At 40.7% G+C, this 16,396-nt stretch overlaps 1 protein-coding gene across 1 annotated transcript; it reads left to right on the top strand.

Annotated features, from left to right (window-relative positions):
- Positions 1 to 351: 351 nt before the first annotated feature.
- On the top strand, positions 352 to 16,354 carry pik3c2g (phosphatidylinositol-4-phosphate 3-kinase catalytic subunit type 2 gamma). Its single transcript, XM_026175517.1, has 33 exons — positions 352 to 407; positions 854 to 1,382; positions 1,495 to 1,574; positions 1,832 to 1,983; positions 2,688 to 2,802; positions 2,914 to 3,025; positions 3,434 to 3,504; positions 3,668 to 3,731; positions 3,840 to 3,965; positions 4,131 to 4,161; positions 4,960 to 5,143; positions 5,273 to 5,395; positions 5,559 to 5,687; positions 6,215 to 6,329; positions 6,423 to 6,556; positions 6,705 to 6,893; positions 7,270 to 7,363; positions 7,524 to 7,618; positions 8,368 to 8,548; positions 8,688 to 8,795; positions 8,899 to 8,991; positions 9,140 to 9,269; positions 9,362 to 9,498; positions 9,586 to 9,755; positions 9,849 to 10,005; positions 10,101 to 10,210; positions 10,316 to 10,484; positions 10,974 to 11,092; positions 11,212 to 11,308; positions 11,402 to 11,465; positions 11,599 to 11,678; positions 12,680 to 12,805; positions 14,959 to 16,354. The coding sequence occupies exons 2-33, from the start codon at positions 945 to 947 to the stop codon at positions 15,109 to 15,111; spliced, it is 4,146 nt and encodes a 1,381-aa protein (XP_026031302.1). The 5' UTR covers positions 352 to 407; positions 854 to 944; the 3' UTR covers positions 15,112 to 16,354.
- Positions 16,355 to 16,396: the final 42 nt, after the last annotated feature.

The following is a 16,396-nucleotide window of genomic DNA, read 5'->3' on the forward strand; positions in this document are numbered from 1 at the left end:
TTTTGACACACATACAGTAAAGTCAGAAGTGATGCTGCTTTGAAAATTAATGTCACATATGGTTTTCCATTGGTTAACTCGTGAAAAACACACACGCAAATTAAATCTAATCAGCATTTGAAACATACAATGAAAAGTCAAGATTGTTTTGTGTTTTCAAATTTTAATGTAAGACTAAGAACTAACTGGAATTAGTTCACCTGTACAACAACAGCACACGCACACATATGTAATACACAGTTTTGTCCAGCAGAGGGCAACTTTGTGACGCGGGAGAGGGAAGAGGAGGAACAGTGGGAGGAGCTAGCAAACCTTTCCAGATTTCTTACAGGTCTAACTGGCTGGGCTTGGCTTCATTCAAGCTTTCACCTTGAACAGGATACACTCCGGACATCAGAGCTTTTACGGTAAGCTCACAAAAATATACCCGTGAATTTGCAAAAGATAAATCTTGTTATTCACAGCTACTCTTAACATTTTACTATAGAGGACCTTCTGTGACATGAAGGGAAAACACTACGTGATATGAAAAAGTACCAGGCTAGATTTGAGTTTGATTTAAATTCAAAAATCCCTGCTGTTCAGCTTTATACTGTCTAAAAATAGAATTTAAGTCATAATGTGTTATTTGTGGTGTCACTGATATATAACAAGGCATTGTTGTGGGCTTATTGGTGTGCTCTGTTGGATTTCCTGTTAAGATTTGAAAGCTTGTTAATAATTACACCAGCCTGAACCTTCAGATTCAGTTAGACTCTGCTCATAAAACCCGCCCTACCTTCAACAATTCGCATTTTCTAATGTAAGTCATCAAGTATCCTAACTTGTCATTATTAATAATACCACCACATAGGTTTTTTCTGTTCTGCCATGCTGTGAATGAAGGCCGTGCGGCGTGTGAAACACCAGCATCCAGAAAAACTTGTTTACATGAATAAAATGCAATGGAAAGCTCAGCTGAAACACTCCACAGAGAAGATGCGAGCGACACCGATCTCCCCATGCCTTTGAGGGACGATCTAGAAGCAATACACCTGTATGAGAGCATTGATGACCTATCACAAAATGATGGGCCTAATTTGTACGACATCCCAGAATCCCCCACTTTAACCCAGCCTAAACCTGGAAATGATATCTGGAATTTTGAGATCGGAGGTCCTGGAAATACCAACCAGCAGAGCACCATTGGTCGCCCCCCAGTACCCCCAAGATCTCCTAATCTACAAAGATGTAGGCTTCCCAGTGAATGTTTGAGAGGAGAAAAGGTCCTTCGACTTCCTCCTCCTCCTCCTCCTCCCAGGCCGGGACTCAAAAAGCAGGTTTCTTGTGATTTCAGCGAGCCTCTTCAAAGACTGACTCGCTCCAAGACCGTATGCAACCAAGTGAGCATCTCCAATACTCATTGTAGACAAAAAGCTCCTTAATGTTCAAGATCGAAACCCAAAATACAGAGAGAAGACTGAAGAGTGTCTCTTGTATTCTTTTCCTCATCAGGATATATGGGCCATCACACTCATAGACACTCCGGAGGGCAGCACCAAGACAATGGTTTCGTTTTCTGCTGCAACTGCCAGGTATGAAAATGACCATAAAAACAACTTGTGTGGAAATGAAATGACTATAAAATGCTTTTGTTTACAATATTCTCCTTTACTATGACAGAAATCAGGCAAACAAAATTAGTCACTGGACTTTAAATCTTATATGCTGTGTATTTACTGTCAATTGTTTTGCTACTGGACGGCTCCTCTGTAGTTCCAGTTGGTTTCTAATCGCAATCATACTTTCATTTGGAATTTTGCAACCTGTTTTTCTTCACTGTCTCTGGCAGCTTAATGTCAAAATACAAGCACACAGAAAGTCTTTACAACTCCGGTTTGGTATGCGGTCGACTGCTGGACATCAACCGTGCTCTGCTGCAGCAGGTCGAGGTGACTATCAGTGTGGTGTGGGACCAAAACCAGATCCCCATTCCCACCTCAGGTAACATTTGTATATATACCAGTTCACTTGCTTCTGTTAGCTAGCAGCAGCTCCCATCCAATGTCACAAAATACTGGAGAGAGAGAAATCCTTTAAAAGTGGCTACAATAGTGCAATTTGTACATTCAAATGTTTAAAACCCATCACTGAATTCACTGCAAAGCTTCTTCTGTCATCATGCACTGACTCTGAGATGACAGTGCAGCCATCACACATGGTATTTGGGCAGAAACGTGGGCTAAGCATCTTTCTGAGGTCTTTACTGAAAATGAGGTCTAACACAAATGTAATAATATTTTCTGTTGCAAAGTTTAACCACAAATCAATTTTCTTGCTTTTTGTCTGTCCTTAAGTATCTGCAGACAACTTAACAACATTTGTTTCTTCCTCCGTCTTTTGGTTTCTGTGGCAGTTAAATGAATTTAAAACAGGAAAAATGATCATAAAATGTTGCTTGTTACTCGTAGTCTGTTTTAGAAATTATGCATTATTGATATTTCTAACTTAAAAAAATAAATAAGTGGTAAAATTGGCATAAAGTGTTAACAGACTTATCAGCAGTCAAGTAAGCAGCTATTACCCAACCTCGCAACCCAGGAAACTGTGCTGAACAGGGTCATTTGTAGGTAATATCTATAAATGCTTCATAAGTTTCTTCATATGTTGGCATGTGTGGTGTCTCTGAAGTCTAATCTTTTATCCAGTGAACAGGACAGTGAAGAGTCTGATCGAGGACATCTCCCAGCTTCTAGACATCCCTCCTGACCAATCTGAGCATTGCGTATTAAAACTGTGCGACTCCGAGGAGGTTCTCCAGAAGTAAGTTTATTGCTAGATTTTACTGCAAAAGCTCATGACGTCCTCTTAAACCTGCATCGTTTAATGTGGTGTAATGCGCCCCATGCACTCTTTTTTTTGGTCTGCCTTTAGTGAAGAGCTGCTCGGCATGCACGAGACAATTCAGATCTACTACAAGCTTAATCTAGAAGTCCCCGTCCGACTGGTAAACATCAACAGCATCAAACGTGGACTGGCCAGAGATGTGAGTGGCTCAAGGTCCTTTTCCATTTCCTCTTACAGAAAGGATCCTTTCGCTTCGTCCCAAGTCTTGAAACAATGTACAACTCTTCCCGTTCCCTGGCCGGTTTGTTATCGTGAGAACTATTGTAGCTGTAAAAATCTCCACCCTGAGCTCTTGACTTTGCTCTGTGTAAACATGACGCCATGACTGGTGGCATTTAGCGTGAAGACGTAAACAGAATAAAGGTGAACCCGATGTGCGCTTAGATTTAAATGCATAAAAGACAAAATATGCATGTTCACTGTCGTGTAATTCGTTAAATGTTTTATATAAGCTACATATTGGATATTATTTATGGAAGTTGTCCACATATGAGCGACACCATAACCATAAAAATCCAACATTGCGATCTGTGTCGCCCCCTTTAAGGCTGTGGATGACAACACTGCATGCCAGCTGTTCCGGTTCCTTGCTTCTGCTTTCGTCTTCAACACCAGCAAGTAAGACAACCAGCAGCACTGCATACCACCAGCTTTGAGGAGTAGTTTCATTAACAATGACAGCTATTTGATGGCGAGACAGTCAGATGGTGTCTGTTTGCAGAAAACATGAAGAGAGCTGGTTTTACTGCCACTTTGTTTACACTTTTTCCTCCCCTCTCAGGCTGAGTCTTCAGAGTGTGCTCAACACCTACTGTAGAGAGGCAAAAGAGCTCTTCAGTAATAAGGTCAGTAAAATAAATAAATAAATAAAAGCAGCTAGTGGATTTTCTTTCTCAATACATGGTTGTCCAATATTTCTCCTCATTTGTGTCTCGTCTTATTATGGTCTGCAGTCTGGGGTGAATATTGGTGTTATTGTGAGCCGTGCTCGGACCATCAGCAACCTTCTGTGTGGTGTCACGTGCCAAGAACTGGAGGATGCCATTGGCAACCTCAACAGGATTAACCCAAGACCTCTGGTAGGTTATATCACAGAAACAGAACCATCAGTATAAATAGAAGTTAGTATCACACTAACCTGCAAAATTTGCCTCAATCTCATCGTTTTTCTTGTACCTTTAAAAACCTGCAAAAAATGCCTGTTCACATTAGAAATGACAGATGTTTCATTTTTTGTGTTGCAGAGTCATGAAGAGATAAGTGAGTGTGCAGATGGTGAGTATCTATACTGGTACGTGTGTGGTTGTGTGTGGTGTATATTTACTGTAAACTTTTTGTTGTTGCTGGACAGCAAAGAAGTTTTTTAGATTATTTTGGGCGTCAGGTTTATTTCCATAAGGAGAATCTATTTGAAAGTTATTTACTCATTGAAGCGTTGGTGACTGGACTCCAATCAAAAAAAAGAGAGCAGATTAGTGTCAATAGTAGAAGTGTCTGTATAACAGACAGGATGAGGCATGTAGTGGGTAAAAGATCCTGGAAATAATGGTGTTAAAGGCAGAATGATAAAATAGCAGAGTTTTAAAGAGCAGGAAATAGCTTTTACTATATGTGACAGACAAGAAGATGATTGGATCAGAGTGAAGAAAGAAGTGTGATATGAAACCGAGCTCCCAACACAAACTTGCCCACCAACCTACATGGTTATGAATTTTTAGTTTTGTAACAACATGCTCAATATGCTCAAAAACTTGAAAAACATATTTGTTATTTAAATATTTACAATTTTTGGAAGACCACTGTCAGACATATCAGTTTTGCCTCTGGCGCACAAACATGGTGCTATATGTACACTACTCTTTACTAACACTGCTTCAGTGCCATGTTTTGCATTTTATCAATGCCAAAGGAAAAAGAGAGCAAACTACAATTCTGGTATACTACACCTGTTATTGATACATCTACATAAAGCAATGACGATCATTATTAAATGTTTCAGCTATCAAATTTTGCTGTAAAGGTTCTACTAAAAAGTTGGACTCTCTTAAGTGATGTTTATTATCTGTGCTCCAGCCATGCTCATTCTCCACGAGGCGCTGCAAAAGCTGCTGCAGGTGTTTTTTGAAAACTTCCAGTCAGACTTCAGTGCCCCGAAGGTAACGAGCAGCTTGCAAATCTGTGACGTAGACCACAACCGCGACATCCTCCAGCTCAAAGTTGCTGCTCTCTACAAACTACAGCCCATCTGGGTAGACATGTACGTGTGTGGTTATTGTATTTTTATATATTTATATATGCATGCACAAACTCAATTCACGCGCTCAAGCATGAATGTTAACCACACCGTTGATATTCACTGGATTCTTTATTGTTCCTCTTCTTTTAGTTACGAGTCGTTCTCTATTTCGTGTGAGCTGACGTACGTCGGAAGGAAGCTCTGCGACAGTGGAGTTTGTGAAAATATCAGCACTGCCTTGTCACACGGAAACACAATCCAGTGTAACCGCATGTAAGATTTAGATAGTGCCCATAAGTATAAATTTTATTTTGTCACGTCCAACTTCCTCTTTCTTCATTTACAACCGGTCTAAAGTACGATAATGTAAAATAATTGCAAGACAAACAACGCGTGTAAATGAATAATATATAACCTATATGTTCTTTGTTTTTAGGATAGTATTCCCTGTTTCAATAAATCAGCTTCCCTATGAGTCCATGCTCACTTTTCGCCTCAAGGGCTCCAAGAAAGGCAAAACTGCTGAGCTTTTATCGTGGGCTGTACTACCTCTTTACAGCGATAGGTAAGTTGTCATTAAAGCTTACATCTCTATAGCACCTATAAAGTTTTTGGGTCTATTTGGATTGGTTTAAAATTCATATGCACACTCATTGGACTTTACGAGCACTTGGAGACAGTGGGTAGGAAAAACTCCCTTTTAACAGGAAGAAACCTCAAGCAGAACAGCGCTATTTTAGCTGTAAAAATCTAAACCTAATTGGCTGATGAGATATTTGCAGTGATGAGGAGTTGGACAGGTGTTCCTAATAAAGTGACTGGCGAGTATATGCAACTGTGAATTAAATCATGTATTGGTGTTAACTGAGGAAACCCCAGTTCCACTATCTCTGTGTTTGTTTTCACGCATTAAAATGAAAGTGCTTCATTCTTTTAATACTTTAAAGACTCAAAACAACAGATGGAAACATGTCACTGTGCAAGAACAGTTTTCAAATTGCTTTGCATTGCATGTGTTTAAAGGCTGGTTGTGTTTTTACAAGCTCAGTGTAGTTCTGTTGCAATAAGTGTATTCTCTCTCTCTGTGTGCAGGACTCTCGTAACAGGCACCGTCTTGCTCTGTATGTCTACTTTGGCTGAGCTGTCTTTTCCTCCGTCCGCTGCCCTCTTTGACAGCCACAGACAAGCCACTGGGGTGATAATGCACGTAAGTAATACTGGACAGCTCTGCCCTCTGTTGATCAAAAAGCAAAACGACACCACATTCCTTGACTCTTTATCTTCCTACCTTTTCCCTCAGCTTCAGTTTCAAGACCAGGTTGAGTGGGAGTATAAGAGGCCCATTGCACTCCCTGGGTCAATATTGTTCACACAGGCTTGTGAGGAACTGCAAAAGAAAATGCTGGAGGTTTCAAAGAAGCATTGTCTCTGCTTGTGAGTAGAATGACTTAATTCCTGAGTCATTTGAGAACAGGACTAGTCAGAAATACCTTGGACTACGAGTTCTCAGTAATTCTTCAAGATTGCTTCCAGGGTTTTGTTGTCAAGCAACACATTCCTAAAATAATTTTTCTTTCACCAGTCTTACAGAGAATGAGAAAGCTTTCCTGTGGACGAAACGTCACAGCAGCGACAAACAAAGTACGTTCCTCCACCTGCTGCTGGGCGGAGTTTCCCACTGGTATCCTGAAAACCTGACAGAAATCTATACCATACTGGAGAACTGGGCTATCTATCTACCTGAGGAAGCCCTTTTCCTGCTTAGCGACAGGTACAGCGTTTACATGCAAAAATAAAGTGCTGTCACTTAGAAAAGCTGACCAAAAAATTTATACAACATATGAAAGTAGTTATCAGTTCAACTAACACAAGGTAATAACTGGGTACCCTAAAACAAGGTCAGCGTAGTCTTTGGTTCTGGCTTCCTTTAGCCTAACACTGATTGTCCTGGATCTGGAATATCATTTCTTTAATCTTCTTAATATTCCTGGCCACCTACATTATCATCATAAATGAAGCACAGCGCATAATTCAAGACAATAAACACTAAAGAACTTTTGTAATAGAAACTGATGGATATCTGGTTAATGTTTCATTCATTTAAAACAAAAATGATCTGAACCCTTTCCCACTGATCTCACTTCCAGCTTTCATGATCAGACTGTACGACAGACAGCCGTTCAGTACTTTGAGCAGATACCAGATGGGGATCTGGAGGTGTATTTACCACAGCTGGTCCAGGTGAGCAAACTAACACACATTCAAACCTTTCAAAGGAGATCTCAAAAAAAATATGATGTTGAAGTAGTTAAATTTTTCAGATGATAAATTGGACAACTGGTGGCACACTTTGCACGCTCAGTAGTTTGATGTGTGATTGATGAGTGATCATTTCCTGCAGGCACTGAAGAATGAGTGGAAATTGGATGGACCCCTGGTAATGCTGCTGTTGGAGAGATCACTTAGGAACATACGCATCGCTCAGCAGCTCTTCTGGTGAGTCAGACACTAAACTGATGAGGAATAATACTAAAACTACTGGCATTTAATTCAGGTGAAAATGTTTATTGCCATATTAACATGAAAAAAGCTGAAAGACTTCTGTCTTTACTGATAAAATATTGATTTATTTATTACAGTTTTTCACTCTACTCGATTTTGTGATCAAATAGTGATCACATAAGAACAAGTCCATAAAAACTTATCAAATTGAAATCTTACTCCAAGTCATTTTCTTCCCCCTGAATTCATTGAATAGTACAAATAGAAGCTATGTCTTTCTTACTGTAAAGGGTTGTGTGACATGACTTAAACTAGTTTTTCCATAACATACGAGGAACTGCAGGATTTCCCGCTAACTCTTCTCTCTTGACACTGTGCACCGCCCACTGCATAATGGGCCTCCCAATAAGAGATCTAAAGATACCAGCTGGTATAAAAATGCAGCTGCTATTTTTAGAGCTGATATCATTGAATATGATCACAGAAATATATAAAGAAGTACATTTTGTGCACGCTAAAAGAGGTGAAATTTAGGAAACTGCCTTTGTATTCTAGTGTGTGTTAACAAAGCAAATCTTCACTGGCTTTCACACACAGTTAAGATGCTTCACTTATCAGTCGACCTTATTTCTTTTAGTTCTAGACTCACTGTGTTTAGGTTCAACCTCTATGATGCTTTTAGGCAGTAAGTGACAACATCATGCATGCAAAGCTTTACAACTCATGCTAGAATATAATGTCAGGCTGCTGGAGGATGCCCGCAATGACCAACACTACCAGAGCTGGTTCAGTAAAATTCACGCTGCCCTGCTGCAGTGCTGCGGCCAAGCACTGAGGGAGGAGCTGCAGCGCGAAACCAAGCTGATGGCCGTGCTCGTACAGGTGGCTAGTGGCATTCGCAGTACTGACAAGGCTCGTCGTAAGGTCCGTAATTAACTCATTGGTGCATTCACTTCCTGGCTTATAATCCTTGTAATCATCGTGTCTGTCGATGTACAAGAAATGCATTTAATTTTTTGTTTTCTTTTGTGTTTTTTCTCCCGCTTTGCTCTTTTGTCTGCAGAGTACTTTGAAAAAAACAGGGTGGAGAATTGAAGACTTCTTTAAGGATGGGATCAGCTGTTGCCTACCACTAGATCCTGCTGTCTGTGTGAATGGAGTGAAGCTAGAAGTAAGATTGTTACCCACCACATCATATATCAGTATTTTTTTTTAATGCAAACACACAGCAACGTTTTATTTCAGGTGTTTACTCTTTGATGTGTTACTTCCAGGCCTGTAAGGTCCACAGCTCATTTGCTGCTCCTCTGGGGATCCCATTTATCTGCATTGACCCTCTGGCCAAGAACTACAATGTTATCTGCAAGGTGAGTAATGATATGCAGTTGGATCGATCCACACTGTGTTTTTGCTTGTTGTCTTCCAGGGAAATTAAATCTGTTTCAAAACTGCTATTACATAGCTCTGAATATTAGAGGACACTCTAAGGAAATCTCAGTTAAACGTGTTGTTCAGACAGGAGATGACCTGCGTCAGGACATGCTGGTACTTCAGATTGTCCGTGCGATGGACAGAGTGTGGCTCCAAGAGGGACTCGATCTACAAATGATCACCTACAAGTGTATTTCTACAGGCCAAGCTCGGGGTCAGTATGATAGATTTGTTTGTGCTTTTGAACGTCCATAAATAGTCTGGGAATTTGTGTTTTTCCAAAGCTTGTTATTTTATGCTTGTCAGGTCTGGTGGAAGTGATACCAGAGGCAGTGACCCTGGCAAAGATTCATAAAGAGTGGGGTCTGGGTGGAAGCCTCCGAGAGGACACTCTGGAGAAATGGTTTCACATGTTTAACAGAACTAAGGAAGACTACGAGAAGGTTAAGACCATCTGAAAAGCCTTTTCTTAACGATGCACTGTCACTGCTCCATCTTTCTCGTGCATAACACTTTCTGTTTATATGCAGGCTGTGATGAACTTCCTGCACTCGTGTGCCGGGTGGTGCGTTGCTACCTTCATCCTGGGCATCTGCGACCGCCACAATGACAATATCATGCTGAAAAAAAGTGGGCACATGTTCCACATTGACTTCGGGAAGATAATGGGCAATGCACAGATGTTTGGAGGTGTTAAAAGGCAAGTCAGCAAGTCAAGCAAAGCAGCATTTTGAAAAAGGACAGAGTGCTGTTATGTATGAGCAACAAAAAACATTTTCCTGCTCAATAATAGGGACCGGTCTCCCTTCATCTTTACATCTGAGATGCACCACTTCATCACTGGTGGAGGGCAGAAGCCTCAACGCTTGCATCGCTTCGTGGAGCTCTGCTGTGAGGCTTACAACATAATCAGACAGCGTTCTGCACTCATACTCAGCTTGTTGGAGCTTGTAAGACTAAATAACATTACAGTCCCTTTTTAACTCTGTCTGAGAACGGAAAACATCCCGTAAAACAGGTTTCTACCCATTGTGTATATTTCCAGATGCTACATGCAGGAATGCCAGAACTGAAGGACTCTAATGACTTGCAGTACGTCCAGAACAACCTCAGACCTCACGATACTGATCTGGAGGCCACCTCCTTCTTTACAAAGTAATGTGACGTGTGTGGCAACGTCTTCCTAAGAATACATATAATCCTTCCGCAAATAAACAAACTTGCATTTAATTTCTGCTGTTTGTGTTACACCTGTGGTAGGAAGATCAAGGAGAGTATGGACTGTGTTGCAGTCAAGTTTAACTTCCTGGCACACAACATTGCTCAACCCAAGACAAAGGGCACCCTGCCCCGGGAGAGTGCTCCTGCTCCTGCTAGTAACATTCAGGAAGCTGTCATTTTGGGATACTCTGCCAAGGGAAAAGATGTGGTAAGCCTGCAACTGCACTTTGGCCTCAGTAACAAAACAAACCATTATAAAATAGATTTTACCTGATGCACTAAAGGGCTGTTTATTAGGCCCAAATAGCTGGAGGAGGCAATAAAACACTTGGAAGTGACAGCGAATTCACACTTTTTTTTTTTTGATTGTTTGCTGTCACTTACAGCTTGTCAGAAGGCAGTCTTGTGCTTATAAAGTCTTTCCCAAGGGTTGGGTGAGGAGTATTTGTAAGCATTTACTACTCTTTGATCCGAAGAGCTGTCCTGATGTCAAGTGCTTCTTCTTCTAGTCACATTCAGTCTATAGTAGAAATAACAGCAAGGATCAAGGATTCAGGTGTTTGCAAAAATGCAGTGAAAATAAAGGAGTTTGCATATGAGCAGTGATTTAAGCTACTAAAACAATCTCCCTGGAAGCTTTTAACACAGTTCCTGTAGTCTCTATCTAATGTAATAATTGGTTGTGTTTGATTTGCAGCTCTATGACCTAAGGATAACCATTGACGATGGGTTTCTGACCAGTGAGAAAACATTTGGACAGTTTGAGCTGATCCATAGGGAGCTGCAGAAACACTTTATTGAATCAACACTACCACAGTGAGTGAATAAATTAACATAAATCCTGCTCTCATGTATTATATTTTGTTGCACAGCTCGTTCTCATAGTAATTACATAATTAGATGCATGACTTCGCTTCCACTCCTTTGCTTCCAAGGTTTCCGAGCTGGTACCAGATGTCATTCACGCCAGGCAGGAAGATGTCTCTGCTGAATAAATACCTAAAAGAGCTTTTTGAAGGACCTTGCAAAGGAGTGAGTTTCTTCCCTGCTTTAGTAGTCCTTTGTGATTAGCTGTTTTCCCCATTAGAGCTGAACTTGAAAAGTATCTCAATTTGCCACCCGCAGAATGAATTTGTCTGCAGCTTGTTTCTGGATGGTCCAGGACATAACCGAGGTCCAAAATGTGCAGGTAAGAACAATGGAAAAAATATGTGAATGTGAGCGTTGATTGCGTGGTATATTGAGAAAAGTGTGATATTAGTTTATTTATAAGAAATTCCTTTGCTGTGATCTAATTGCACTTGTGTGATTATCTGTTGCAGAAGAGCAGCCTCAGGTCCAGCTTTACATTACTTACGTCAACTACAAGCTCTCTGTAATGATAAAACACCTGAAGAACATTGTGAGTTTCATTTATTCTTATTACTGTCCCGCAGCATTTAGCAAGAGTAAAGCATGTATAGTTAGGGTTCTATATCAGATATATACTCACTGGATACTACATCAGGTTCACCTCATTAACTTAGTCATACTAGTATGAGGTTGGACCGTCTTGCCTTCAGAATTCCTTAATTCTTCATGACATAGATTCAACAAGGTGCTGGAAATAATCCTCAGACATTTTGGTCCTGTTGACATGATAGTGTCACACAGATCCACTTTCATGTTGTGAATCTCTCATCCCGAAAGTGCTCGACTGCACTGAGATCTGGCGCCTGTGAAGGCCATTTGAGTACAGTGAACTCATTGTCACGTTCAAGAAAAATGTTTGAGATCATTTAAGTTTTGTGTCACAGTGTGTTAAGCTGTAGGATCCTTACTTCGATCGTGTCCATTACACCATCATGAACTACCAGAGGTTATTCTCCTCTTATACCAACCAGGTATTTGTGTCCTAAGAACTGCTGCTTACTAGATTCTTTATCTTTTTGGAACCTTCCCTATAAACCATAGAGAAGGACATGGTGAAAAAGCAGATCAGCAGTTTCTGAAACACTCCTGTCTGGATTGAGTGATTGTCTGTGGCTCGGGAGATAGAATCGGTCATCTACTAATTGGATGGATGGTGGATCGAATCACCAACCTTCCGGTCCATTCATCGGAAAACAACTAGTGTAAATGCTAGATAGCCATAAAACAAAGTGCTTGTATGAATGAGGCAAGTTCTTTGAGTTTTGAGGTAGAGTAGAAAAGTGCTTTATAAGAACCAGGTCATTTACCATCAGGCACCAAGAACCACCCCACATTCAAAGTCTCTTAAATCACCTTTCGTCCCCATTCTGAAGCTCAGTTTAATCTTCAGCAGTTTGCAAAAATGCATTAGTTGCTATCATGTGACTGAGTGTACTTGTGGCACGTGCTCATTCTCCTCTGACTTCCTGTTCATTCGCCTCTCCTCAACAGAAGCACCCGAACGGTTCTAACCCTGATGCCTATGTTATCACATACCTGAGGCCAGACCCTCGGAGGCGCTCCAAGAGGAAGACAAAGATTGTCCGCAATAATGTCAACCCCATCTTCAATGAACTGGTAGTGCCATCATTCCTCCTCTCTATCCATGATTAGACACAGTCAAGACATCTTTTGGTACTTAGCTGTATTACAGGGTAGCTTGTACATTTATAATCTTTTTCCACTAGTACATAGTGGCTTGGCTTGGCTCAGCTCCACTAAGTTTTTGGGTTTTCCAAACCGACAGTTCTGAGATAAGCTGCATGTTATTCTTGGATGCGGTTGTAGGACCGGCTTTAAAATCGCATGACAAAAATATCATACACATTAAAAAAAACTGTATCACCAATGTAGCCTGGACAACATTTGCTAGTTAGATGAAGTCAGCTATCTCATCTTAGCATATTTATATGCATATTTATAATCATACGGTTCTTGGAGTGAGTGCACACACTCATGAAGTTTAGTAACTTCAGGTCACTGCAACAAGCCCAGGTACAGTTTACCGACGGATGGGTGCAGGACCTTGAAATACACCGTGTAGAACGAAAGACCATCGTACATATCATAAGTTTACCAGTCTCACAAATCGTCGTCATAAATACACATTCATTAACCGTTTATTAATAGGACCTTTGAGCTCAACGGTAATTAATTAGTAGTGGAAATAATTTCTGGTAGCGTTACAGAAATGTAGCAGTGACAACAATATTGTATGCTGTAATCACCGCGCGGATAGGAGGCGGCTGGCTTGACCGCGGCTCACAAATGACGGCTCACTTTACCGCAGTCTGTAATCGCACTGGGCAATTAGTGATACAAAAAACCTGTTTTATCCTGTGAATAAAAGTATATGTTTTTGTCAATGTACCATAATAACAGAAGCGAAACGCAATATTGTGTCAGGACAATTCACTATTTATGCACAATAAATAAAGGAGCATAGCGCGACAATTTCTGTTCAGCGCCAGACTTGCTTGTAACCTATATCACTAATTATGTTATGAAAATGACGTATTAACTACTAAAAAACCCTGACCTTCGTGTAAATGCTTGGAGCAGACTAACCTGTGAGCTGGAGTGTTTTGGGACGTTATATTTGGTCTTTGAATGGCTGCAATCCAGGCCACCCGTCGCCTCTTTGTTACTTCGGAAACATGGCTTGAACAATTTCTCTTCAACGACATAATCCGATAACAACCGATCTCTTTACCCGTCGGCTTCCCGTGGCTGTCATGCGACCGGCTATTGCAGTTAATAATACAACGGCTTCTTGACATTTTTGTGTTTCTTTTTATCGCTGTTTAACTGATTTTAATTGAAAGCGTGCGCTAGTACCGCTTGCCACGAGTTCCCAGAATCCTTTGCGGTTCTACCCGTGAATGACGTCACATTTTCAATCTCTATATAATATGCATGTTAAATTTTATATTTGGGGTAAAATATCAAGTCTTTTCAAGTAAACCGGTTCAAGTCCAATTCAAGTCCAGGTCATTGGTGTAAAAGTCCAAGTCAAGTCACAAGTCTTAGAACATTTTTTCAAGTCAAGTCTAAAGTCATAAAATTAATGACTCGAGTCTGACTCGAGTCCAAGTCATGTGACTCGAGTCCACACCTCTAGGTGGTAGTACGTGGCACCAGGTGCTTTTTTTAATATCTATATGGCTGGGGTTCCAAGCTATCTGAGGCAATCCAAAAATGTGATCGACTGAGTAGCGTCAAGTGGAAAATCAGCTAATAGTACTTAATACTTTTAGTCTGCGTGCCTTTCACATGGGTAATTTGTTTTCACTTAAACTTCTAAACTGAAGTGCTTAGTTTAAAAAAACAACAAAAAAGAAATTGTGCAGTACAGCCACAATCACAAATTTCACCTAATATGATGATGCATCCTTGAACCCTTGAGCTGGATTTTGTCATCATGCATTAGCTGTCACATGTACAGTTAATTGTGATGAAAAAAAAAGTTTGTTTTTCTTTTGCTTTGTGTTTTGAATACTTCTTCAGATAAATTGTTCTCACTCTGACTTATAACTAAATGTATGAATGTGTTTATATATTTCATTATAATGAGAGTTCCTTCTGTGCTGCTGCAGTCTGATTTACAACATGATCTTTGACCCACTAACCATCATATTCCCACAAATTTATAGCCTCTTATAAACTCTTATTTAGAATTATAAAACCACATCTTAAGCTAGGTAACTAAAGTGTCTCCTTCCTACTCACAGGTGGAGTACACTTCGGTCACACAGCTGAATGGGATAGTCCTGGAAGTGGTAGTAAAGAGCAAGAAGGCTTTTGTGGCTGCAACTAACATAAAACTGGACGAAAAGTTGCTCAATCAGGAGCTCTGGTTCCCTCTCGGAAACTCTGCTATCTGACCTCAGAGCTGCACTGCAGGCTTACTGCCAGCAGGGGGTGCAACCACATCAAGTGAGGGACCACATTCATGGATTTGAGAGGGAGATGCCTGAGAAGAGGAAGAATGCACTGTATACAAAACTGCATGCCAGTTATACCTATTTATCAGATGCAACTTAATCCCATTCCAGACTTGAAAACACTGCCAGATGGGAGTGTGTGGATAAAGTTACAAAACAGACTGAAAGAACACAGCGGACTGTTTACTGTGTGACACTGAATTTATTATTTCTAAATTTTTATCGAATGAAGGCCTTTTGTTCACTAGTTTTTCTAATGTTACTTTGGTGATGGATGAAGAAAACGTATTTTTTAATCACTGTGGCACTTTCGTTTGCACTTGACTTTGTTTTTACTGAGAGCAAAAAGCAGACCTTGTAAACGTGTACGTTGCCGAGGCTGTGGACGCGACAGATTAAAGAGGAGGTGATGCAGCACCGCCGGTTTGTTACCTGAGTGTGTTTGTCCCCTCAGGCTGCGTCAGCTGCACTGTCCTTGACCAGTGGGACTGGAGGCGTGAGGGGGTGAGGGAGAGCGTGTGAGCAGGATGACAACTCTGCCTTTTTGGCCCGTGGGGCTGAGTTAACACTCGCCCCCTCACCAGCCTTTTGCCTTATCCATCAGGAGCATTTGAACACCGATTTAGCACGTGTGCACGCAAAGGCAGACAATCACATGATGACAAAAAAAAAGAAAGAAAAATAAGACGCGCACACTTTCAAGGCACAACCAGGTCTTCGTGTTACCTTAATGCTGTCCTTTCTCTTGACAGGCCTGCTGACCCATACTTTCCTCTGCCTCATTCATAGTGATTTAGTGGCGAAAGAGGATAGAAATAGACTTCCCTGAACTGGATCTGGTTAAATTATGTATACCTCTGTGAATCTTATTTATATTATTCCCTGAAGGGTCTCTAACAGGGAAGTAGGGCTGTAAGATGGTACTCTTTAAAAGCTGTGCTCGTGGAGTATTAGTTTATCCTGGCGCTACACATCCGTTTCAGGCCTGATATATTGTTTTTCTAATCATTAACGATAAATACCTCCTTCCCCCACAAAAAATGTTGTGGATGTGCAAGACCCTTATACAGCATGTGCAATCAAGTTTACCACATAAAAAAGAAAAGAGATCAATCTACTCCTCTAAAATCATTACTCTAGGAATGTCTCTATTACTTTAGAGATGCAAGGAGAGAACTATTATGTGTGTTTTCAGACTCACTGGAGCCTTCTGGTCTTTTCTTCT

Source organism: Astatotilapia calliptera, chromosome 7 (genome assembly GCF_900246225.1).
Source record: "Astatotilapia calliptera chromosome 7, fAstCal1.2, whole genome shotgun sequence".
NCBI classification, from domain to species: Eukaryota; Metazoa; Chordata; class Actinopteri; order Cichliformes; family Cichlidae; genus Astatotilapia; species Astatotilapia calliptera.